The sequence below is a fragment of the Phacochoerus africanus genome, chromosome 15 (assembly GCF_016906955.1).
Source record: "Phacochoerus africanus isolate WHEZ1 chromosome 15, ROS_Pafr_v1, whole genome shotgun sequence".
NCBI lineage: Eukaryota > Metazoa > Chordata > Mammalia > Artiodactyla > Suidae > Phacochoerus > Phacochoerus africanus.
In genome coordinates, this window is record NC_062558.1 from 66,327,729 (window position 1) to 66,354,474 (window position 26,746).

At 40.7% G+C, this 26,746-nt stretch overlaps 1 protein-coding gene across 1 annotated transcript in view; it reads left to right on the top strand.

Moving 5' to 3' along the window:
• ARID5B (AT-rich interaction domain 5B) overlaps positions 1-26,746 on the top strand; it is a 190,357-nt gene that overhangs the window by 69,170 nt on the left and 94,441 nt on the right. Inside the window, exon 4 of the mRNA XM_047760258.1 lies at positions 23,939-24,169. Within this exon, the coding sequence (XP_047616214.1) occupies positions 23,939-24,169 (231 nt within the window). The remainder of the gene's footprint in view (positions 1-23,938; positions 24,170-26,746) is intronic.

The following is a 26,746-nucleotide window of genomic DNA, read 5'->3' on the forward strand; positions in this document are numbered from 1 at the left end:
AGCTCTGTTCTCCACGCTGCTTAGGTGGCAGCTCCCTTTTGTCACAGGCTTATCTAGGTATAGGCTTCTCTCAGAGGTCCCAAGCAGTGGTTATAACCAGAGAGCTCTGGAGTCAGACCTGGGTTCCAGAGTGAACTTGACCGAGCTGCCTAATCTTTCTAAGCCTCAATTTCCTCATCTATAAAATGGTAGCAGTAAACATAACTTTCCTAGGGTTGCTGCAGTGATTAAATACACATTAAGGGCTTAGCACTTGCCTCTCAATAGTGTATGTTCAATACAAAGTAGCTGGATTCCCGTGGGACAGTGTTTAATCCCTGAATATTCTGACAGAGAGCCTGAAGATTTCTATTTGTATTTTTCTTTAGTTTAGCATCAGGCCTTGCAGTCCAGCTCTGTTAATAAACATAGGAAGTGTGCTTGGCATTGTGCAAACCAGACTGTCTCACCTGTCCAGGTGTGTGAGATCTTCTCAGAAGATGATCACAAGTCAGTCACACTTGAATGTTGTCAGAGATGAAGCAAGTCCATTAGCTTTAAGGTCTCCTCAACACCTAGGCTGAATATTCCTCAGTTCAGGTCTCTTAACACCTGTCTGCTCCATTCTCCTGGGCACATGTGGGGGCATTAAGCAGAAAAGAAACATCTGACTTGGGTGCAGCTAAATTCCATTATCCCTCAGCATCCAAGGCAGAGGGGATGACCTCTGTACCCTCCTCCCCCCAACCTGAGTTTCTGAAGGGTTTCACTAACTGTCTTTATAGAAGCTTGTTGGGAACACATGGCATTGCAAAATGTTTTTCTCTCTGCAGGTTTAGAAATCTTATTTAAATCAATGTAACAAGACACTTGGAACAAAATGTAATCATGCTCGCTTCTCCACATGTTGGAAGAAGCAGTCTCACAGCTAGAGAGATGGGGTTAGACTGAGCTGGATAATTTCACAGGGACTGGCATCCTTGCTGTGTGCTCTGGCTCATCTCAGGGCACCATATAGATCTTTTAGGCTCTGTGCTGAGTAACCTGTACTCTGGAAGAAATAAGACAACTGTTATTTCCCTGTGATTTTTGGAAGAGTTGGATACCCAGAACTGAGCAGAGTTGTTGGATCATATCTCTCCCCTCCTCTGCCAGATTCTTGTCCTAAGTTGAGACCAGCAACTCTCTAGTCTTCAAGGAGTCTCTCCTGAAGTGGAAGTTTCCGTTGAAGTTTTTTTTTTTTTTTTAGGGCTGCACCTGCAGCATATGGAGGTTCCCAGGCTAGGGGTCTAATCAGAGCTGTAGCCTCTGGCCTACGTCAGAGCCACAGCAACGCAGGATCCGAGCCGCGTTGTGACCTACACCACAGCTCACAGCAACGCTGGATCCTTAACCCACCGAGCGAGGCCAGGGATGGAACCCACAACCTCATGGTTCCTAGTCGGATTCGTTAACCATTGAGCCACCACGGAAATTCCAGGTTCTGTTGATGTTTGAGGCTCTGTGAGGTCGAGAGAGCCTTCACGTTATCTTTTACCACAAAGATATATTTATATCTGTTCTTTCAGAAATTAAAAAAAGAAATATTTCAGAGTCCTCAGATGGCCTAGCAAGCTAAGGATCCAGCATTGTCATGGCTGGGGTTCGGGTTCGATCCCTGGCCTGAGAACTTCCGCATGCCTTGAGCATGGCCAAAACATAGATATTTTAAAAGAAAGTGTAGGCAAAGATCTCATTTCTTCTGGCCAAAGATACCTTACCTGGTCTATTCATGATTACATGTGAAGGGGTAATTCACTGATAAATACTAATAAAAGAGCATTTTAACCCAAGACATCATGTAGTCAGGAAATGGACTGGAAGAATCTCTTCCACTGACCTGTGCATGAGGACGCATCCACGCACTGAAGTCCTGCTCCCTTAGAGAAAGGTGGGAGGACATACCATCCTCATGGGGACAGAGGGCCTTGGAAACTCCTTGTTTTGGTTCCCTTTGTGTAAGGGAAGATAGGATTTTTGTTTCCAGATTCAAAGCAAGAGCAAACTTAAAATAGAAATACTACCTGAGGTGGTAAGTTGAATTGCCTTGTGGTCTAGAAATGGCCCCCATAAACAGAAAGAACAGAGATGACTTTAAATGATCTGATTGATTTGAAGGCCGGCTGGGGAGAGAGGTCGAGGATGGGTCTCAGGGCTTCTCACTTGGCTTTCGAGTATCGAGGCTCTTTCCAATGCTACTCATGTGTGCCTCTGACTAAATCCTTAAAATAACTGGTGTTGGAGGTGCTCTAAGCTTCAGCATTTTTTTTTTACTGGAACAAGGGAAGGGCGTTTTGGGTATTTTGACTTGAAGCAAGGACCTGGAAGCTTAACAGCCAATAAAAAGACTTGGATGATGGATGCTAATTTCAACCATAGTTGAACCCTTCCCTTCCTCCTCCCATTAAGAGTTGAAGAATTGGAGTTTCCGTCATGGCTCAGTGGAAACGAATCTGACTAGCATCCATGAAGATACAGGTTCGACCCCTGGCCTTGATCAGTGGGTTAAGGATCTGGCGTTGCCACGAGCTATGGTGTAGTTCCCAGACACGGCTTGGATCTGGTGTTGCTGTGGCTGTGGTGTAGGCTGGCAGCTGCAGCTCCGATTCGACCCATAGCCTGGGAACTTCCACATGCCATGGGTGCGGCCCTAAAAAGACAAACAAAGAAAAAAAAAATTACAATGAGTTCGTCTTAAGGTAGGAGAGGAGAAGGTAATTTTCTTAAGTCAGAGGAGGAGACAAGCATGGAATTTTTATCATATGCAATATTTGCTGGTATTTATACTTTGGTGGCATCTTGGCTGGTGTTCAAAGACTGTTGAAATCAACTTGATTTTAAAGAGTTGCTAAACAGAGCTGTTAAATTGTGCTTTGTGAATGGCATTTAGCCACAAAATATTGGTTCCGTCTTCATGAGCGATAACACCTATTATCTGAATGTTCTCTGTCCACATCTCCCATGAAGAAAAAAGTAAAATTGAGTTTGCTTTTCAGTTGAGGCAAAATATATTAATAATATCCTTCTTCATTGGAGTTCCTGCTGTGGCACAATGAGATCAGCAGTGTCTCTGGAGTGCTGGGATATGCAGGTTCATTCCCCAGCCCGGGGAACTCCATATGCCATTGGGCAGCCAAAAAGAATTTTTTTAAATTTTTCCTTCATTATTTTCTCCTTCATTATTAAAAGGGATCTTTACGTGGACAGAGTGGGAAGGACTTGCTGAAGATGACAAGCCAAGTGCTAGAGATAAAAATGAAAAAGGAAGCATTTTAAATTGTAAACAATATAGTTGACGTATTTTTTTTCTTCTTTGTGAATCTGGTCATCATCCAAACAGCATTTTTTTTTTTTTTTTTTAAGGGCCGCACTTGCGGCCTATGGAGCTTCCCAGGCTAGGGGTCTAATCAGAGCTATAGCCACTGGCCTACACCACAGCAATTGTGGGATGCTAGACCCACTGAGCAAGGCCAGAGATCGAACCAGCAACCTCATGGTTTCTAGTTGGATTCGTTTCCACTGCGCCACAATGGGAACTCCTCAAACAGCATTTTTTTAAACCTCCTTTTCTTCTATTTTACTGACCACCACTCTCTCCTTTAGAGTCAGCGGCAGATAGGCAGACCTGGGCACCAGGTTCCATTCTCCAGCCTCCTTAGTGGTGTGACTGCTGGCAAGTTAGTCACTGAGTGTTTTTTATGTGTCCGTCTCCTCATCTGGCAACTGGGGATAATAATACACCTTTTAGGGTTATCTGGAGGAGGAGAGAGAGGTGTTCATGACCGCCACATAGAATAGGCTCAGGCAAGGATGCTGTTTTTATCTGCTTTAGAGCATGTCTATATATCCTTCAAAACCTAGCTCAAGCTCTCTCTTTTGGAAGCCCTTCTTGACACCCCTTTGGCATCCAAGATCTGCCTCCTCCACTGTCAGACCACTTAACCGGAATGTGTGTTCACACGCCCACCCCCTTTCCTAGTCTGTAGAGCCTTGAGGGGAGGGCCACCAGCTCTTTAGTCTTTGTCCTCCTGCCACTTGCCAGCTCCTAATCCACAGGGAGGGGTGGCTGACCAGTCCATGGATGGATGGCCATCTGGAAGCTGAATGCAGTCTTTTCCATGATGCAGAGAGTGCAGTTGTGAGCTTTGGGTGTGACGAGGGTTGGATGGCTTGTGGGTCTTTGTCCTGGGATCTAAGCAGTGGGGGTCCCAGAGAGAAGTAGCACCATTGGCTTCACTGAGCCTAAAGTATACTCCCTGAGGGGTTAAGCAGAGAAGTGTGCTGATGAAAGGTATCTTATATTTTGGCAGTCTCCTTCTGAGATTATCTTCCAAAGAAGACAAAATCAAAGCTTCCCTCAGGGGATTGTTTCAAGACTAGAGACATGAGGCTGGAAGCACCCCTCTAATAGTACGACTTGAAATGAGAAGTTTGTTTCTCATCAGTTCATAAAATTATGTGCATTCTCAAGGCCACCCACCCACTGGATGGTCTCAGAGTTTCTTAGACTCTCATGAATCTGCCATAGCCCCTCTCATGCCCCTCCTGCCGCCTATTTGGGGCCAAGCAGGAGGTAGGTGGGGCATGATGGGGACAGTATGACATTGAATGCCTGGTGACCTGTCCCTGCCATTAGATGCATGACCTTGGGCAAGTCATCCACCTCCTTGTGTTTCTCTGTCCTCTTGTATAAAAAAAAAAATAGAGGTATCCATATATACTTCAGTTGGGGTTCTAAGAGGATTAAGTGAATCTCAGTGTGTGAAGGGACATTATAAATTCTGAAGTGTCATGCAAATCGGCAAATACCACACATAATAAACTACTTGTAATTACATAGTGTTAAATAGTGTGTGTGTGCAGGATGGGGATTGAAGGGGGCTGGTGTTAATGTAATCAAAATTTGGGTACATAGTGCATCATTTGGGGCTATGTAATCGACATATGGGTGAGTAGCCCCCAAAATGTGATCAGAGAAACACTAGCCATAAATGAACTCCAAAAAAAGAATGAGTCATTTTTTATTATTATTATTATTATTATTATTATTATTATTATTATTAGGGTAAGGCAGGTAAGAAAGGATTTCATGGTGAAAGTCAGGAAAGGCAGCATATTCCATCCTGTGGACCAAAAGGCTCTTTAGCTTGTTAAAGGCCCCAAGGAAACTGTCTCTCTAACTTTGCTAAATTCAGTGTTTGCCATACTGGATTTCCATACCCTTTCCCAAAAGGGAAAATTGTATCCTTTTTCCATATGACTCTTGGTAACATGCCCCCTTCTCTCCTCAGGAACCAGTGTTCTTTAGAATATTTGGGGAGACAACTTGCAAAGCAGTAAATAATAGTAACTCACAGTGTTCACTGTGTCCTACGCACTAGCATCAGTACTTTTTATCTTTTAATTCATGTCTCCCCCCAGAAGGCACTATTTTTATGCCCATTTTACAGATTAGAAAACCAAAGCCCCGAGAGGTCGTCATTTCCCAGATCACATCATGATCTGGTAAACATTGTGCCCTGCTGGTCTTTCCCAGTTGATACTGCTTTGAATCTTTCTATAAATGATTGGATTTAAAGGGCTCCTGTTTTCCAGACTCTGGAAGCAATTGATCTTTCTGCTCACGGCTCTGCTGGTACCAATGAGCAGATAAACCATTGAAGCCAATCTCATGGAATATGTGATTTTTAAATGTGTAGCCTTTCAGGGGCTTAACTCTGTTACCAACAGGTAATTCCTGTTTTTAGCGCCAGCTCCCCTGTGTCATCGGAGGGAGCGCTGAGCTCCTTTTTGGCTTAATTCTTCCCTATTTATATATCCGACTTCAGGGTCTCTCATACACTCTGCAATTGCTTCAAACTCGTTTTCTTTTTCTTTTCATCCTTCCCCCAAAGCTGAACATCTCCAGCTATTTCAGTAGGAGATGAAACACCCCAGGCTCCCCCTGGGGTGGTTGTTATAAAGCGCTAATCCAGAGGCCCTGCTTAGGCATCCTTGTTTAGCATGGCAAGAAGAGGGCCCGGGAATTGTTATTTCAACGAACTACTCAGTGGTTCTAATGTGATCATCCACAGGACACATGTCCCTTCTTGGTTTTCATTTAATCTCTGAAATGGGGGGCGGGGGGCATCCTTCCATGTGCCAAATGGGAACCATGGCAGAGTATCATTCAAGACTGAGGCAAAAATAGATTTCCTCTCAGAGGGTTCAGATGAAAAAATGTTAATGATGGGAAGATTTATAGAGCTGTGCTTAAGGTGAAGAGAACCGCAGGGGTGATGAACAACCGGAAGCAAGAGAGGTTCTGGTGGAAGCCTGGGTCTCAAGGAGACTGCAGGGGTGGAGGGCTGCAGCCACGGCCAGAAGCGTGGTGCCAAAGCTGAAGGGGACCAGGGAAGAAATCCCCCAACTCTCTCTTTCCCACCATCTGATCTCCCACTGTTTCTCCCATTTGCTGAACTAAGCAAAACCCAGGGTAGGAGAAAGACCAGTTATATAACCTTCAAGTTCACACAGCAAGGTGGGGTGACCAGGACGTGGATCTGGGGGTAGGGTAGCGGTAAGAGCGTCAAGAATAACTGGAAAGCGTTCATTTGAAACATGAATTGAAATGAAAGTTAACTGAAAGCCTGCTGGGTGCTTCACTTGTATGCACAGTGTTAGGGATTTGGACTTGGTAGAGACCAGTTCCTGCCATTCACAGAAGCCACAGTCTAGAAAGGAGAGTCCTACAGGAATAAGTTCCATGTAGTGTCATAGAGTACCCATACCTTAGGAATTCAGCTGACATGAAGGATCCAAGAAAACAGATTTCTGGAAGCAATGATCTGTTCTCCAGAGCAGAGGTTAACAAAGACAGACAGTGAATAATTCAGACTTAATGGCCATAAAGGTCTCTGACTCAACTACACACTCCACCACTATAGCATGAAAGCAGCCACAGACAGTATGTCAAGGAACAGGCATGGCTGTGTTGCAGTAAAACTTTGTAGTTCCCATTGTGGCTCAGCAGTAATGAACCCGACTAGTATCCATGAGGATGCAGGTTCAATCCCTGTCCCCGCTCTGTGGGTTAAGAATCTGCCATTACTGAGAGCTGCGGTGTAAGTCACAGAGGCAGCTCGGATCTGGTGATGCTGTGGCTGTGGTGTAGGCTGGCAGCTGCAGCTCCAATTTGACCCCTACCCTGGGAACTTACATATGCTGCAGGTGTGGCCCTAAAAAGAAAAAATAATAATAATAATAAGGCTTCAGGCTGGATTTGGCCCATAATTTTCCAGTCTATGCTCTAATATAATATGTCACAGAAATATCTGAGAGATGCCCAGAATGGAGATCTGTAGCACTGGTAACTTGTGGTATGAAACCACAGAATTATTACTGGAATTAATATGTTAGTCACCAGCAATTTGTTTAGCATGTCTTTTATGGCATGTGAGAAAAGGGAAGTAGGTTTGGATACTCGAGATTGGGGAAAGGGAGACATTTGCAGTAGAAGAGATTTTCAGCTGATGATGGGTATTATGGGAAATGTGAATAAGCCAGATTCTTCCTCCTGTGTCTTACATCAGCTTACTCACTGCTCACACTGTACAAAAGGAAGTAGAACAGAATATCCATCTCACCAGCTTTCAGTGATGTTCTCCCACAGTATGTTGTGAGAACACATGAGAAGCTGCCAGAGTTTTTATATGACTGCATTGCTGTGAGATTGAGCAGTGGTTTCAGTTTCCTTAGGTCTTATAAGTATCTCTTTCCTTCAGATGTTAAACTAATTTTTGTATTGTGCACACTGGGGGAAAAAAAGGAAAATAAAAAACATACCCATTCTGAACAACTGATGTTCTCCTGGTATTGCGACAGAAAACACAGCAGGCAGTCTATGGACATGGCACCGGCTGTACTTGTAACTCTCTACAGCAGGAGAATTGATAAAACCAGAGGAGTGGGCTCTCACCAAGTTTTAGAGTTGAAGCCTTTAATTTTTTTTTTTAACTTTGATTTTTTTTTTTTTTTCCTGGCTGCCCTGTGGCATGTAGAGCTCCCAGATCAGGGATCAGATCCAAGCCACAGCCACAAACTAAGCTGCAGCTGCAGCAATGTTGGATCCTTAAACCACTGTGCCAGGCCAGGGATGGAACCTGCATCCCAGTGCTCCTAAGATGCTGCCAGTCCTGTTGTGCCACAGCAGGAGCTCCTGAATCGATTTTTACGGTTCACCAGAAACCAAAGGTGGCAAGCAAGGATCTCTGCTAAAATAATGATCCAGGATTGCTTGTTACCATTGGCTTTTGGGTTATCAGAACGATAAAATAACAGCCATGATCGTGGTTCTTCCTCCTGTTTGGTTCCCTTCTCCCAGTTGTGTTTCTGAACCTTTTTTTCTTAAGATTGGAGGCTCCTGGAGTCTGGGACTGAAAGACACTAGGGGGACTGTGCCCATTCCCCAGAACAGCCCCTGTTGTCCCAGCTGCCTTTCATGCCCAGGTTGTCTGACCCAGTGGCCTTTAGATTTCTCTCCTGGTGGACTCTCTGAGGCTATGCTATCCCACATGATAGCCACTGGCCACATGTCCACTAAAGCCCCTGAAATGTGGCCTGTCCAAATTGAGATGCAGGAAATATAAAATATAGAACTTTAGAACTTAATAGGAAAAAATAATGTAAAATATTTCATGAGTAATTCTTGATATGGCTCATGTTTTAGGCATATTGGGTTAGATCAAATAATTTTTTTAATGTACCCTGGAGTTCCCTTGTGGTGCACTGGGTTAAGGACCCAGCGTTACCCTGCAGCAGCTTGTGTCATTGTTGGGGTACAGATTCAGTACCTGGTCCAGGAATGCCACATGCCACTGGCACAGCAAAAAACATTTTTTTATTAAAAAATAAAAAATTTTAAAATGTACCCTAGAGAAATACTTGCACTTGTTACATGATTTAAGATAAAACATTTTCACTTTATATATATCACATCATTATGTCATATAGCCTAAATTATATGTCAGTTATATCTCAATAAGGGGGAAAGGAGTTCTTGTCATGACGCAGTGGAAACGAATCAGACTAAGAACCGTGAGATTGCAGGTTCGATCCCTGGCCTCGCTCAGTGGGTTAAGGATCCAGCATTGCCGTGAGCTATGGTGTAGTTTGCAGACACAGTTTGGATCTGGCATTGCTGTGGCTGTGGCAAAGGCCAGCAGCTGCAGCTCTGATTAGACCCCTAGCCTGGGAACCTCCACATGCTGCAGGTGCAGCCCTAAGGGAAAGAAAAAAAAAAAAAAACAATAAGGGGGGGAGACAAAATGTTCCCTGAATTATTACTTTTAATAGTAAAAAAACTAGAGCTAAAAAGATGAAATCAGTATTCCTGTCATGGCTTAGCAGTTTAAAAACCTGATATAGTGTCTGTGAGGATGCAGGTTCAAGCCCCAGTCTCTCTCAGTGGGTTAAGGATCTGGCATTGCCACAAGCATAGGTGTGGCATTTGGTGTTGCCGTGGCTGCGACATAGGCCCCAGCTGCAGCTCTGATTCAGCCCCTAGCCTGAGAACTTCCATATGCCGCAAGTGCAGCCATAAAAAGAAAAAAACAGGTAAAATCAATTATTAAAATTATTTTCATGGAGCTCCTGTCCTGGCTCAGTGGTTACACAAACCCGTCTAGCATCTGTGAGATTAAGGTTTCAATCCCTGGCCTTGACCCGGATCCCTGGGCTATGGTATAGGTCACAGAGGCAGCTCGGATCCAGCATTGCTGTGTCTGTGGTGTAGGCCAGCAGCTGCAGCTCTGATTCTGCCCCTAGCCTAGGAACCTCCACATGCCATGGGCGAGGCCCTAAAATGACAAAAGACAAGAAAAAAAATATTTTTATCTGTTTTCTTCTTTTTTGGTGTTAATTGCATACTTGGCTCACATTATGCTTCTATTGACTAGTGCCACTCTGAAAGGTTTTTCAAAAACTGTATATATGCCTTTTCCCAATTTTAAGTGGACATTTAAATTTTTTGTCATAAATGTGAGTGAATTTTTTGTTAATAGGCAGTAGAAAATGTTAAACATGATATGGAATGAAATAAGATAGTGATTGACTATAATTAGAATAACTATTATCTATCATTTGATAAAATTTTGTTTTCAAATCTGCATTTATTAAAGTGCAACAGTTCTGATATATCTTGTGAAAATATCTTGTGAAAATTTTATCCTTAGGTTTTATCCAGTTTATTTTTAAAAATCTGGTAGCCTCGCAGAACATTCCAGCTACATTTAAAGGGATCAGCATCATTAACCTTTATAGCTCTGGCTTTTCTGAATTCAAAGCATCTTAACACAGGCCAAAGTACTCAATTTCTACTGCCAAGCTTCTCCTTTAATAGAAATATGTGGAAAAGGGGAAAGATCAAAGCCGATGGTTTATGGCACCCTGATATATCAATAAAAGAGGCTTATCCGAAACCAGTATTTTGATTTGTCTCTTTAGTGGTCTTAAGACGACTCAGGGAAGTAGGTGGGTGAAGGAGATTGGCTGTGTTGAATGCAGGCTCACTCTCGAGCAGGTAAACTGTGTAGAGAGTGATACAGATCTTGAGGATCTGCCCTCATGCCTCTGCAGGTTCCCCTAGGAAAGTCTTCCTGGACCCTCTGGGTGGGGCTCACCATTTGGAATACCCCTGTTTTAAGGTGAGCCACTGGTAGAAGAAAGGAGCCTTTGCCGTCCTTGTTAACTGCTCTAGAAGCCCTACAATAATATGAAAGAAAATAGTGCAATGCAAACAACTCTGGCCACCTTAGAATGTGAGCTCCTAGGGGTCAGTGCAGTTGTTTGGAGATGGCTCAGCACTTTGAGGGTGGTCCACAAACTTCTCAAGTGGTGAAATTATTTTCTAAAAAGTCACAAAAGTGAGACTCCTGTCCCCATCCTCTAAAAAGGCCCAAGAGCCCATGACTGCAGCACTCTCTGGTGGATAACATTCTCCCAAGGCTCTTGGCCTTTTTGGAAGAGCTGTTGGTCCAGAGCCTAGAGTGAACTAATGACATGACTTTACTCATTGACCGAAAGTTCAGATGTTTATTGTCAGGCTGTCTATAGGCAATTACATTTGTCCACAGTCCTTCAAAGATCTAGAAGGGATAACAGGAAATTAGGACACTGATGCTATGTCCTCCAGGAGTTCGTATTTTAGTTACTGGTTGGAAGAGACATCTCTTTTCCTTTCAAGAAGCAGTTAAGAGTGGTTCCAGCTACAGGGGCAATCATAGTATGTAAATGTATCAAATTAATGTTCTGTACAGCTTCAATTTCCACAATGTCACATGTCAAATATGTTTCAATTTAAAGAATAAAATTATGGAGTTCCCGTCATGGCTCATAGAAATGAATCTGATTAGGATCTATGAGGACTCAGGTTCAATCCCTGGCCTCACTCAATGGGTTGAAGATCCAGCATTGCCATGAGCTGTGGTGTAGGTCACAGACGTAGCTTGGATCTGGCGTTGCTGCAGCTGTGGCATAGTCCAAGGGCTACAGCTCAGATCTGATCCCTAGCCTAGGAACCTCCATGTGCCACAAATGAGGCCCTAAAAAAAAATAAATAAATAAACCTTATTATTAAAAGGTTCAAATGTAAAAAACAAAAGAGTGCATCCACATACAAGTTCCTGTGGCAAAGTGGGTCAAGGGTCTGGCATTGTTGCTTTGGTAGTTTAGGTCGCAGCTACTGTTCAGATTCAGTGTCTGGCCCAGGAACTTCCCTATGCTGCAGGAGCTGCCAAAAAAGAAAAAAAAATGTGCATCCACATAGAAAATATAACCCTTGCCAGATAGTCCCCTCTTTTTAAAAACTGTATAAAAGATGCGTATACAACATTTATCATTATAACCATTTTTAAGTGTACAATTCAGTGGCATTGAGTACATTCATGGTGTGGTGTAATCATTACCACTGTCTAGTTCCAGCTTCATCATCATCCTAAATAGAGACTCTGTACCCACTAAACAGTAATTGCCCATTCCCTGCCTCTGGCCCCAGCTGCTGGCACCTTATATTCTACTGTCTGAAAGATTTTACCTATTCTACATACCTCATGTAAATAGAATAATACAATATTTGTCCTTTGTCCAGCTTATTTCACTTAGTACAATGTTTTCAAAGTTCATCCACATTGTAGTGTGTGTCAGAACTTCATTCCTTTTTGTGGCTGAATAATATTCCATTGTATGCATAGCCTCATTTTGTTTATTTGTTCATCTATTGTTGGACACTTGGGTTGTTTCTACTTTTTGGCTCTTGTGAAAAATGCTGCTATTAACATAAATGAACAGGTATCTGTTTGAGTCCTTGTTTTCAATTCTTTGGGATATATATAACTAGGAGTGGAATTACTGGGTCATATGGTAATTTTATATATAGCTTTTTAGGAAACTTCCAGACTCTTTTCCACTGCAACTACACCATTTTATATTCTCACCAGCAGTGTATGAGAGTTCCAGTTTCTCTACATCCTCACCAAAACTCAGAGTTATTGTTTTTGCTTTTATTTATTTTTTAAATAATAGCATCCTAGTAGGTATGAAGTAGTATCTCATTACGGTTTTGATTTGCATTTCTCTAGTGACTAATGATATTGAGCATTTTTCATGTGCCATTTGTATAACTTCTTTGGAGAAATATCTATTCAAGTCCCTTTAAATTGGATTATCTTTTTGTTGTTGTAGGAGTTCTTTATGTATCTGCATGTTAATCCTTTATTTGATATATGATTTGCAGATATTTTCTCCCATTCTGTGGGTTTCTTGATAGTGTCCTTTGGTGCACAAAATTTTTAAATTTTGGTGATGTCCATTTTATCTATTTTTTGGTTCTTGTTGTTGCCTGCACTTTTGGTGTCATGCTTAAGAAAGAGTTGTGAAATTCAAGATCATGAAGACTTCCTCTTGTGTTTTGTAGTATTAGCTCTTAAATTTTAATCTTTGATCTACTTTTGAATTAATTTTTGTATGTGGTGTGAGGCAAGGGTCCAGATGCATTCTTTCACCTATGGATTTCTAGTGTTGCCCACACAACTTGTTAAATAGACTGTACTTTTGCCCTTGAATGGTCTTGGCACATTTGTTGGGAATCAGGTGACCTACAGATTTGAAAATTGGTTTCTGGACTCTATTCAGTCATATTTGACCCTGCTGCCAGTGCCATACTGCTTGGAATACTATAGCTCTTTAGTAAATTTTGAAACAAGGAAGTGTGCGTCCTCCAACTTTTTTCTTTAAGATTAACTACATGAGATCTCTTGAAATTCCATATAAATTTACCAGATGTCCCAGTCTTAAAAAAAAAAAGTACACAGTTAAAATGCAGGCAAACAGAGGAGAAAATAAGAATCCCAGATAACCTCACAACCTAGCTGCACCCACTGTTAATGACTTTTAAGTATTAAACAAGACAATGTGAGATAGCACTTCATACCCTCTAGGATGGCTCCCAAAAGACAAATAATATCCAGTGTTAGGGAGAATGTGGCAATAACGGCACCCTTGTCCACCATTGGAGAGAATGTGAGAGGATAGTTATGTTGGAAAACAGTCTGGCAGTTCCTCAAAAGGGCAAACATGGAATTATCTTATGACTCATCAGTTCCATTCCTAGGTATATACACAAGAGAAATGAAAACATGTCTACACAAAAACTTTTACACAAATTAATAGCAACATTATCCATAAAAGCCAAACAGTGGAAACAACCCGAGTGTCTCACCACTTGATGGAACAGATAAATAAAATATGGTATATCCATACAATGTAATTATTTAGCAATAAAAAGAAAATAAGATACTGATACACTCTACAGTATGCATGAACCTTGAAAACATTTTGCTAAGTGAGAGAAGCCAGGGACAAAGAACCTCATGCTATACAATTCCATTTATATTAAATGTCCAGAATAGGCAAATCTATAGAGACAGAAAGTAAATTAGTGGTTGCCTAGGACTAAGGCAGGACAAACAGATGGAGTGAGAGGGTTCAGGTTTTCTTTGGGGATAATGAAAATGTTCTAAATTTGTAGTGATGGATTCACGACTTTGTGAATATACTAAAAGCTTGTCCATTTTAAATGGATGAATTATCTGGTATGTGAATTATATCTCAGTAATGCTCTTAAAATAAAAGACAAGGGGCCAAATATATTATTTCATACTTTTCTTATTTTCACTGAGCATAACAGAAGCATTTTTGCATGACCTGAAATGTTATTTAATTTTATTATTTTTAATAATCACATAGTTTTAATGAAAGTAGCCATACCATGATATAATATTATTTCCAGATATAATATACATTCTGTTATATAATGTATACATATATGTATGTACACGTGTGTGTGTGTGTGTGTGTGTGTATAGAATGCCTTCAAAATGCTAGGCATTAAGTAATCAATATTAACCAGTCTTACAGTGTTTGGTGTTTAGTTCTCCACACACTATTTTTTTTATCCCCTAATATAAACCATATTGGAAATAAGATTTAGCCTGATCGGCATTGCCTGCTTATGAAATAATCATGTCCATGAACATCATGACAAATAGTGATTAGTCATTTTGTTAAGGCACAGATTTGGATCCTACATGTTGAATGACTAATGTATGGAAGTTAATCATTTTGCTATTGATTTGTCCAGTATCACACCTTAATTTGGTTTATTTATGAGTTTAGGGGTTCAGGAGGGCCTCTCAAACGTTACATGGCTGCTGCAGTAATGGAATTGTGATTCTTGCTGTGATGGAAGGTGTTAGGTTACAACATGAAAAATGAAAGACTGAGTAGATATTTTAAGGGGAAAGATGGCAGAAGTTAAGATGATTTTTAAGACCAGTTGTGCTAATGATGGTCAAATTTCCTTCTCTTATAGCAACTTTGTCATGGTAACCATAGGGAGTTAACTGGATCTTGGAGGTGGCTTCCCACAAGGTGGCTTCTTAGAGAGGGTTGAGTTGAGCTAAGTTCAAATCTAATAGCCTTTTCTGGGCCATCGGTAAATAAATAAGTGCATAAATTAATCTGTGAGAAAACCTTGGACCCAGCTATAGAGGAGAAGAAATTTTGTTTAAGCAATGGCTTCTATGTGTTCTTGTGGGCTCTTTATATTTTCTTATTAAGACTCTGAAACTCATTTATACTAAAAGTGAATGGGTGACTGTAGCCTAACAGTTAACCCTGTGAAAGGGAGGCACGTTAAGGTAGATCAGGCCCCTTAGAATCACACCCCACTTGTGGGCACCACTTTTACCTACATGTCAGCCTAGCCATGTGGTCTCACCAGTAGATATAGCTATTGCACAATATCTGACTTGGGTGACATTTAAATATGGCTGAGAAGAGCATGCAAAATTCTCAGGAAGAAGTGTAGTGCGGCTCTTGAATGTGGCTTCAGTGGTCACTTCTTCAGTTTGCGGGTGGGGCTGGCTTTACCTCCCAGCAGGTTCATTTATTCCTTGGAGTGAGGGCAGCATTGAGTTTTAGTTTAGCTTTCTGTTTTTGTTTTTTTGTTGTTGTTTGTTTGTTTGTTTTTGTTTTTTTTAAATTGATGAAGCAATAATATAGGGCAAAAGCTGAGATTAGCATATTAGTACATATTTTTATATTTGTCCATCCGTTTGAAGCAGCTTGCATTTGGAGACAGCCGGTTGAAACTCTGGGTTTTACATTTGAAATATTCTTTGTTCTGTTTGCAACCATGCCCTGATATATTTTCCCACATTTTCTTTTTATAAGTTCTCCAGTGGTGTTTTTGTTGCCTATCCTGGGAAGATCTGTCTTTTCATTTATCAAAACAAATGGCAAGCTGGGGACCATTTAAAGGAGGGGCTTTTTTTCAGCTAATAAAGCCAATCTTTTTGTTCTGTTATGTTAAAAGTACATTATCTTTTTATTGTCAGTTCTGTTTGGCTAGGTCTGTTTTCTGTCTTAGCAATCTCAGAGCTGCCCCACTTGCTTACTGTGTAGAGAATTACAAAATCATTAAGGGTGGGGCAGTACCAGCTGACTTACAGTACAAACCATTTCTCAAAATAACCACAACAGTGCAATACTGATGTGCAATTGACGTCACAGTATGTTTTTATGAAATAGTTTGTGGCATTTTCATTTCTATTCCGGATGGAATCTTGTTCATTCTCCCTTTTAATCAGGCATTTAATTTATTTTTATTATTAACATTTTCCACTCCTTGTCTTGGCATGCCTCCAATTCAACAGCTTTGATGAGAAAACACACACATACAACTAACTGATCTTCCTCCACCCCAGCTCTTCAACATCAGTTTAACTGCAACTGTATTTTCCCCTTTGATGTGCACTAACTTCATGTACTAATTTGACTGCCTTATGAGAGATTCAGAAATATAGTGGGGGCATAGTGCACGTCTACACAGAGTTGTAACCAGGAATTGATAAAGTTGAGGTACAACTTTGAATTTTAAACACTTTCAACCAATTCAGGCTATTTAGTCATAGGCACTGCTGCATTTTCCTTTTACAAATGTCTTTCTGTATAATGTCCTGTAATTAGAACAGGAAATCATTGAGTAACTGTAAGATGAATAAGAGCACTTAGACTGAAAGGAAAATTACCTTCCGAGAAATTATATTCTCTCTCTTTTTTTTTTTTTTTTTTTGCTGCATGTTACAATGTTGGTAATGATAGTAACAGCTGTAGCTACTCTTATCTGGAGAATTTTCATGCTTAGGTTTTCTGGAATAAAAAATTTTTTTTCATTTTCAGTAATAATCAAAAATGAGTGGATGGAAAATAGGAAATGCCTAATTATGACAAATATTCAGTGTCACAACAGAGCAGCAATTAAATGGAAACTTCAATATAATTGTCAATAGCAGTAAGAATTGGAATGGTGCCAGGTGTATAAAGTTGATGCTTTGCCGTTGGTTCGTTGCTAGGAGCACAGTGAAAAGTATAAAGCTTTGAGACAGGAATGTCTAATGTAATAAAGTAACAGAAAGAAGCATAAATCATTGTAAGAGCCTCTCATATTGACATTATTTTACTTAAATTGTCTCAAAACTAGACGTCAGGTTTTATAACATGAGCAAACTCATATCTGCTTGAAAAAAAAAAAAAAAAAAAAAGAACACTGTATATTGTCTTTGAAGGATGAGGGACATTGTGTCTCCAACCTAGCCTTCATACATATTTGGAATCTTTTAAGTGAAAATCTTTAAATGTTTGTTTCTATTGGCATCCAAATGCATTTGCCCTAATACGATTAAGAGAACCAAAGGGCAAAATACTTGGCAGATTTTTCAGTTGAGGTAATTAGGTGCAGGAAGGAACATGCATACTTTTTCCACCAGGCTCTATAAAATCCTGGTGAGAGGGTTGTTTTCTTTTTTTAAGATTTTTTTTAAGCTTACTGTGATGTTAGGAGTAGATTATTAGTGGTTTTTAGTAAGCATAATAGTGTGATGTTTCCGAAACAAGCTTTCCCTCCCCACTTCCCCCACCACAGAATGAAAAAGAAAGTTACATTTCTAAATTGTTGTCTAAGAGATAAAAGGAAATTTTTCCTCCAGAATTTATGTTTTCAGCCTTCTGTGCATTTGGCCACCATTGTCTATTTTTTTTTAAAATATGTCATTATGGATATTTGAAAGTCAATGCTCCATTAATTCATTGTGTTTGCTATTTCATGCATTTCTCTTTTTACAAAGACGACTTGAGCAACGTGCTATTCAGAATGAATGCCTGTTCTTACCCTCCCCCCCCCCACTTTCCCCCCAGCCCAATGCCGAGGATTAAAAGCAATGGTATACAGTTACTGTTTGAAAAGCTTGGGTGGAGTTTCATGTTATAATTACAGTTTCTCAGTGGAATTCTGTTTTGGACTTTGAAAATATATAAATAAGTGAAAAATTGACATTGAGAGAGGTTAACAAAACGTGTAATTATGATATAAGCGCAGGATTAGAGTAATTTCGGTTGAGCATTACAAGCAGTGTACTTTAGGTATTAATTTTAATAGGCAAAGTTTTTTTCATTGAAGTTGAAATGAGGTTTAGAAATTTGGGGTCTCTTATTCCCTTTGGATATTTTGTTTTAAAATAGGCATACCCACCTTTTTGTTTTGTTTTCGGTTGGTGGGGGGAACTTGAGGAATGGGACGATATTTTAATGGAATATCATGATTTTGGTTTGAAATTTCAGTCTTTGGTACCAGCAGTTTATTGCTGGTCATTTTCTGTTGACAGAAATCAAGTAATGTGTATATAACCCAAGCAAATACAAACCAACTAAAGTGTGTTAGAGAAAGATTCCTTAGGGTAATACTTTGATTTCCTTTCCTATTGGGTGTGGTTGAAAGAAAATCTTTGTTGCAGGAGCAGTTTATCTTTTGCTAAGCAAATGTGCAATTTAGCCACTCTTTTTTTTTCATTCTTAGATTTATCTGCTAGACCTATTATGAATTGGAAAGGGGGAAATGTCCTACGTAGTATTTATTGTCGGCCCTTGTTTTGGGCGTAACTTCGCACAGGAGGGTTTGTTTATGTGCGTGGTATGAAATACATAGGAGGAAAGAAGTAGCTGAGGAATTTAAATAAGAATTCCTAAAAGGGTTGTTTGGCTTTATTTGTTTCTTAGTGTACTATGGCAAAATAAAATATGACAGCTGTTGAACAATATAATATTTCTGTAGCTGTTTCAGGAAGAAGTTAATTTAATGCAAAACTTAGGAGCATAGAATATTTGACCCAAAAGCACTTCCAAACTCATAATTTTATATATACCATTCATCTTAAGGTGACCACACTCTGTCTTGAAAAAGATAGTATTTCTCCAGTTCTAGAAACTTCTGCCTAAACTCCAAAGAAGAGACCCAGGGAATCTTCACTCAGTGAAACTTTGACCCAGATGAACTGCTGATTCTTACAGATCTTGCCTTTACTCTGGATCGTCTCTTAACTCTCACCTAGAATACGTGTTAACCTCTTCACAAGGGTCCTGAGAGTCTCACCGGCTTTCTCTGCTTTTTGTAAATATTAAAGGTGACTCCTCTGGGAATAGCTAATTGTAAGGTTAGAAATTTTCCTCTGTTCAGACAAAGCCAACATTCTGGTCTATCTGGATGGTTCTGTTCATAAGCAACAAAGTTATAATAATTTGTGTGTGGGGGGGGCAGCATTAAGTGCTACCACCTTACACCAGGTCCCAGCTGTAACCCTGACCTCTTCCTGAGGGGCAGGAGTTCTAGGCTTGCACAACCTCGAGTTGGCTTTATTTCCTATCACATGGAAAAAAAGTAGAAAGTTTATATGCAGGAAAACTGTGTCAATAATGTTAAATTGTTACATTGAGAATCCCAGTGTCCCAAAGTGAGAACACGCTAACTTAACCAGAGTAAAAGAATTCTTGCTTTTAACTGGCTGAATTCTACAGTTCTCCATGAAACGGATGTCTCCTATTTTACATGCTCAAGACCACCATCCTCATCCCTACTATTGTAAGTTAGTTACATCTCCAAACCAATAATAACAATAATAATAATACTGTGTCAAAGAAAAAATATTTTATTTCAATCATACCCATGTAGGAAAAGAAATTAAAGGACTACTGTGAGGGTGATGCTGATGATTATTAGTGACACCTTGTCACAATGAAAAGCTCATCAAACTTGGAGTTAAAAAATTGGGTTATAGTCTCACCTCCATCACTTTCTAGTTCTTTGAGATCCTGAGCTGATCTCTTGGGCATCTGAGCTTCAGTTTTCCCATCTAAGTTGAGGAATATTTTTTTTCTTTTACATTTTTTTTTACAGAAGTATAGTTGATTTACAATGTCTTGCCAATTTCTGCTGTACAGCAAAATGACCTTGTGATATATATATAAATGTACATATATATATATTCATTCTTTTTCTCATATTATTTTCCATATGTTTTATCCCAAGAGATGGGATATCGTTCCCTGTGTTATACAGTAGGACCTCATTGCCTATCCTTTCTAAATATAAATTGGGGGATATTAACAAGTTGTAATGCTATTAAAAGAGTTGTAGTGGAGTTCCCGCCGTGGCACAGTGGTTAACGAATCCGTCTAGGAACCATGAGGTTGCGGGTTCAGTCCCTGGCCTTGTTCAGTGGGTTAACGATCCAGCGTTGCCGTGAGCTGTGGTGTAGGTTGCAGACGCGGCTCGGATCCCGCGTTGCTGTGGCTCTGGCGTAGGCCGGTGGCTACAGCTCCGATTCAACCCCAAGCCTGGAAACCTCCATATGCCGCGGGAGCGACCCAAGAAACAGCAAAAAAAAAAAAAAGAGTTGTAGTGAGGAACAACAACAAAAAAGATAGGTTGTCTGAAAGTTATAAATATTGAGATTTTATTAGTTACCAGAAATCATAGCAGTGTTTTTGCTCTGCCTTGAAACAGAAAAGCAGTGCATCGGTTCCTCATGTGTTTGGCTAAGAGGGCTTTTTTACATTTATTGTCTTCTGTGATACCTGTAACAATCCTAGCAAAGTGGCAAGGAGAAAGGAATTTGGTCCTGTATTCTGTTTCAGGTAGAATGGGGTTTTGAACAGAAGCATATACCTGAAAACTGGGGTGGGGAGGGAATGTATGTATAGAGAGATACAACCCAACCGAATAAAGCACTATGAGTCTATGCAAAAAGCCAACCTCAGGTAGTGTTTTCAAAGTTTACTGTGTGTGAACTACTTGGGAACTTGTTGAAAATGTAAATTCCTGGGCCCCAGCCTTAGAGATTCTGAGTCAGAGGTTCTCAGTAAGGCCCCGGAGTCTGCTGTTTTACAGCCAGTGGCCCCCCCACAACCCCCCTGCCACACTGTGTGATTCTGATACAAGCAGTCCATTACCAGAATGAATGGATATCATAGCACATGTTTACATGACTTGGGATCAGAGAAAATTTGCTGCTTTTCTTCCAACAGAAAGAGAAGGACTCAGAGAGTTCCCTTGTGGCCTAATGGTTAGGATTTGGTGCTTTCACTGTGGCAGCCTGCATTCATCCCCAGTCTGGGAACTCAGATCCCCCTTCAAGCCACTGTGTATCATGGCCAAAAAAAAAAGGGACTCATAGTTTGATGGGTGATTTAGAAACTGTGTGAAGAAAGAGGGATAACTGTTTCAAGCTAGGATGAGGTAAAGAGAAAAAAAAGGTCATTTCTAAGCACAGAATATTAGGCAGGGAGCTGATTGTCATCCAGAATAGAGAATTCAGAAGAAACTAGAAATAGAATTATCATAAAATATGGTCAGAGAAAAACAGAAGGAGAATGAAGGAATAGAAGGGAAATGAAGTGGTCCCCAGAGTCCAGGTGGTATCTTCTGCTATAAAAGTAACTCTGAAAAAGCCATTTTTTTCACCCTCATTCAACCCAAGAAGCATAACTTTCTCTATTTCAATTCAAGAATAGAGAAACTAGTACAGCTTCCAATGGATAGAATTTTGGGGTCAGCAGGTTAGTTGATTTGAATGGTATTTGCTGTGTACAGGAGATGTTATTAGGTGGTGAGCACACTTGAGATAAGTCCCAGGGGTTCATGGTTATACCCCCTCTCTCATCTTGGATGGTCTTGGGTAAGTCTTAGTCATCTTGGACAAATAGGGTGTAAAAATACAATTGACATACTAGGCACTACTTCTTCAAATAGTACTTAGCACTCTGGAGTTCTGATGATGTTTGGTGAATGTTTCCACTGAAACTTTTTTTTTTTTTTCACTTTAACTCTACAGCAATCACAGATTTGAACCCCAAATGTAGACTAGTGCCCTGGTCTACTGTAAAAAACCTCAAATTGACATGTCTTGGGACATATATCAGCATCTTAAAACTGCTCTTCACTGGGACCTGTCCTTCAGTGTAACATACTTGCTTTGCGTTGCCTTTTTTTTTTTTTTTGGCCACACCAAAGTTCCTGGCCAGGGATCAAACTCATTACACAGCAGCAACCGAAGCTGCCACAGTGACAATGCTGGATCCTTAACCTACTATGCCACAAGAGAACTCCCATGTTTCTTTTTAATTAAGTGTGCCAGCTGACAAAGTGACTACCCACAAACCAGGCAGGAGTCTAAGCAATGTAAAGTGTTACAAGGTGTCATCTTGAAAGCAGCTAAATATCTCCATTCTGGAAGAAACCTCCAGCCTGAGGAACTAAAGGAATGTAATTAGAAATACATCTGGGTTTTGGCCTCCTCTCTGAAAAGGTCACATGCCCACCTTCCACTGGTACTGGTGATGTTCCATCATTATATCCTGTCCTTACTCATTTGTCTCCCACTGGTTACCAGATGGTCATGATAATGTTGGTATCCTTAACAACTGTTTTGTGCAATTCCCTGCAGTATGGTAAAGGCTCGAAATAGTGAGCGCTTTCCCTTTGGATAAGCAAGTGGCATATCTGGGGATGGCTTACCAACACCCCAGTGGTGTGGGTATAGAGTGATGGCAAACTGGATCACAGAGCCTAAATTCAGCTTGACATTGTTCAGGTGGCAGGATACCAAAGAAGGGGCGGTGGGGGCGGGGAGGTGTTGCCCTTTCTCAAACTAAAGATGAAGAGAGGATTCATCCATGCCAAATCTGGTTTTAGAAATGAGCTCTTAATATGGTGGGGTGTAAATAAGCATTAAGACTATTGTAAGAAGGAACTTCACTAAAGTTGCTGAAATGTTGCTCCCTGAGTGAAGCTGGTTCTCATGACGCTCTTGTGGGGATGCTTGGGAAGTCCTCTCAGCATGGTTCTCTGAGTTGTGCCAAGTTACCAGCGGGATATGAGGAACATCAGAATACAGTGGGTATCGGTTGGCAGGGAGGATGGAGAAGGTGGATGTATCAGTCACATTGAGATAGATGAGGCTGCAAAAACAGCCTCCAAATCACAGTCTCAATGAAAACAACAAAGGCTTCTTTGCAGACATTTAGGAACAACCAGGGGCTTTGCTCCATGCTACCCTCACTCCAAGACCAAGACTGGCAGAGTAGCCACTGCCAGAAACCTTAAAGTAGCTGCCCACTTCTGCCATATTTTCACCGGTCACATGGCCGCTTGTTTTCAATGGGTGGGCAAGCACAGTCCTTCCTCAGGACAATAAAGAGAGCAAGAACTATCTCTTGAACTGCACAAACAACCACCAGAGCAGATGCTGTTGCTCTTTAGACGCATGGACATCTCTGGGCCAGATGAACTCTACGGGGGCTTTAAGCACTAAAAGAGTCTATGATCCACAACAAAAGCAGCACCAAACTGTGGAAAGAAGCATAAAGAAGCTTAACAAAATACTGGTTTTTCCTACAATGATGATTTTAATGCTTAAAATATATATGTAATATATGTATTTAATCTGTATACATATTATTTATATACATAAAATATATACATAAAAATATATATTTATATACATAAAATATACGCATATATTTTATATACATTTATATACATAAAATATACACATATTTTATATGCATTTATATACATAAAATATATACATATATTTCATATGCATTTTATTTATATAATATATATTTTATATAAATTTTATATATATATATATATCTCACCGGTTTTGTGTGTGTGTATATATCTCATAATCTTCCTGGACAGTTTTTTGATTCTGCTGGCTAGTGACCCAAATATTGCTTAATCTGTTTATGGGGTTATCCATCCCACTCTTTCTTGTCTCTGCGGGCAACTGGAGACTCTATTACGGAGCTCGGAGGCAATGGGGTGAGAAGATGCTGGCATTAGCCAGACTGTGCTAAAGAGGAACCCATCTAAGTGTTGTTGGAGACTACGTTTAGAGCAAACCGGAAGTGATCACTGTAACTGCGCTGTGGCCATGACAGCTCTTTGTTGGAGGGAGAAGATAATGGAAGTGTTTTCTCGTTTGTCTAGGGGAGGACGAGGAAGAAACGAACGTGATAGTTCTCAGCTACCCTCAGTACTGCCGGTACCGCTCAATGCTGAAACGCATCCAGGATAAGCCGTCTTCCATTCTCACGGACCAGTTTGCATTAGCCCTGGGGGGCATTGCAGTTGTCAGCAAGAATCCTCAGATCCTGTACTGTCGGGACACCTTTGACCACCCAACACTCATAGAAAATGAGAGCATATGCGATGAGTTTGGTGAGTCTTCCCCCCCCCCACCCCCGCCCCAACCTGAACTCTGTGCGTGTGTGTCAAGTTTTCAGTTCATGAAGAGCAGTGGGGCGGAACAGGGTTTACTTTCACAAGTTCAGTGTGCCACCCGCCTCTGCCCCTCCCTGCCCCCAGATTATTGCGGCATAAGACGTCATTGCCTCCTTGGCAGCCTCCATTTACCAGGGCACAAGATTATTATTTAGAATGTGTTGTTCACAAGAGTCTGAGGTTGCTTGGTCGACCTTGAAATTGGACTTTATAGGACAGCAAGCTTTTGTGCTAGTTGTTTCTTAAAAGGCTTTGGCTATTCAGCTGCTGACTTTGTATTTAACTTATGACTCCCTCTTCAGTGGTATAAGGAATTGTAAAAATACACAGCTTAAAGCACTTCAGTACTATAAGGTGGATGGATAGATGGATGGATGGATGGATGGATGGATGGATGGATGGATGGCTAGCTAAGTAGGTAAGTAGGTAGATCCCCATGCCCCTGAATTTTCTGCTTGTACATGTATCTTTGCACATGATAACCATCAAAGATGAGTATGTGTGCACGTATCTTGATCTGTATCTCTGTTTAGCTGGTTGGTCATGAGTTCTTTGTAGATAGAAGGGAAGGAGGAGGAGATAGCAAATCCTCCATTGAGGAGAACTTGCGTGATGCTGTGAATGACTGGAGGCAAGATAAGACCACATCTCTCACATCTTCACTTTCTCCACTCTTCCTTGAAGAGACTGGCTCATGTCACAGGTTCTCAATTGTCCAGGCAGAGATACCAGAGTACCCTCGAGGTGTGTCACTGTGCTGCATGCATTCCCTGGAAGTCCCTTTACTTATAGAGGCAAGAACACCTCTCACCTCTCTGGGAGTCACCACTACTGAGTGAGCAGGGTGATGACTGAGCCTAGCAACTGGATGCCTGGGTGCAGAAGCAGTGGAGACTCTCAGCCTAGATGGAGCATAGGGTCCCTTTGGACAGGAATATTCCTTGATTCTATTGGGTAATGTTTACCCAAAGATGCCAAATTTGTGGATTATTCAGATTCAGAGTATTCTGCTCAGCAGCTCCAGACCTGGCCCTGGTTTGGGGAGTCCACTGTGGCCTCTGCAGTCAGATTATTCATGGCTTCAGCGGCCCTGGAGCCTCTGCAGGAGAGATGTGGTAGGGAGGTATGTGGGCAGAGGAGGGGGTGAGGACAACCAGATGGCATATCTTGATTCTAGAAGGAAGGGAGGAAAGAGAGGAAGGGGACCCAAGCTTACTGGACATGATGTTTTGTTTTGTTTTGGTTTTTTTCCTTACAAACTCTATTGTCAGATGCCTTCGACATCTCTGGCTTATCAGCCTTTAAGAGAGTCATAGTGTCAATTCAAGTTATTTTCTCCTTCTTCCAAAAAGATTTTCTTGTCATTCTTAGTGTTCAAATAACATTTTTATTCAAGTTGGTGAATGTAGCCAATACATTTTTTTAAAAAATACTCTGTCTTTTCAGATCAGCATTTATAAATCTTCCCTTTTCAACACTTTACCTTGGAAATGTTCTTCCATGTTCCTTACTCCCAAATCCTTCATCCTGCTTTGAAGCTCAAGAGGTCCCTACATTCCTGAGACAAAATAAAACTGAAAGAATGTTTCCCTCCTTTAAGAATACTCAAAATTAGAGTTTCACAATGTAATATAATGAAAAAATGTCTTAACCTTTTTGGCTAATTTAGGAGTTATTAGTCATTGAGTTTCAAAACTGTTGCATCTAGAATTGGTAATAGAAAGAAGTTCCAATTTAACAGCAATCACAATGGTTGTTAAGAGTTACTAAATTAGTTTTAAATGTTCTCACAAACACAAGCATCTGACTTTTGAATATTTTCCTGAACTTTCTTCTGGTATAGCTAATTTTAATGCTATTTTTCTTCTCCAGCCTCTTAAAGTGCAAGCTTTCTTTTGAGATAAAAGTACCTTTAAAGAGCTTCTAGATGGCCTAGTCTCATAGTTAGAATTTTTTTTTTTTTAGTTAAGTTTGTACTTCAAATAGTTGCTACTTCTGAGTATTTAATTTTAGAAAGCGAACCCCCCAAAGCTTATTCTAACCTGCTTGGAACACCCTCACCAACATCCCTCCCCCACCTTCCACTTCTGATCCTACATCTAAATTTCCAGAGAAATTCCTTTCAAGCCTCCAACTGGTTATATTCGAAATCCACATGGGTTAAGGGGTTTGTTAAAACGCGGGGTTGGGTTTCTCCAACCAACTAACAGTTGGTGGAAGAACATAAATTTAATTAGTGACTGGCATTAAACAAATGTTCCTAATATTAAACACTGCCAGATGACTGAAACACTTCTGTCCGATTATGGAGAGTGCCAGGGGGCCCACAGATGAATTTTCTACACAGTGTATATTCTGTACCACACGTTTGGTGACTTCAGTAATTGGTCAAATGTAATTTAGGTAACAGTATGCCTAGGCTGTAAAAATCAAATTTTATTAGCCATATCACCAGGTGGATGAATGGTGGAGCTGATGGCAAAGAGTTTATAGCATTTAGCAGCTACACCTTTG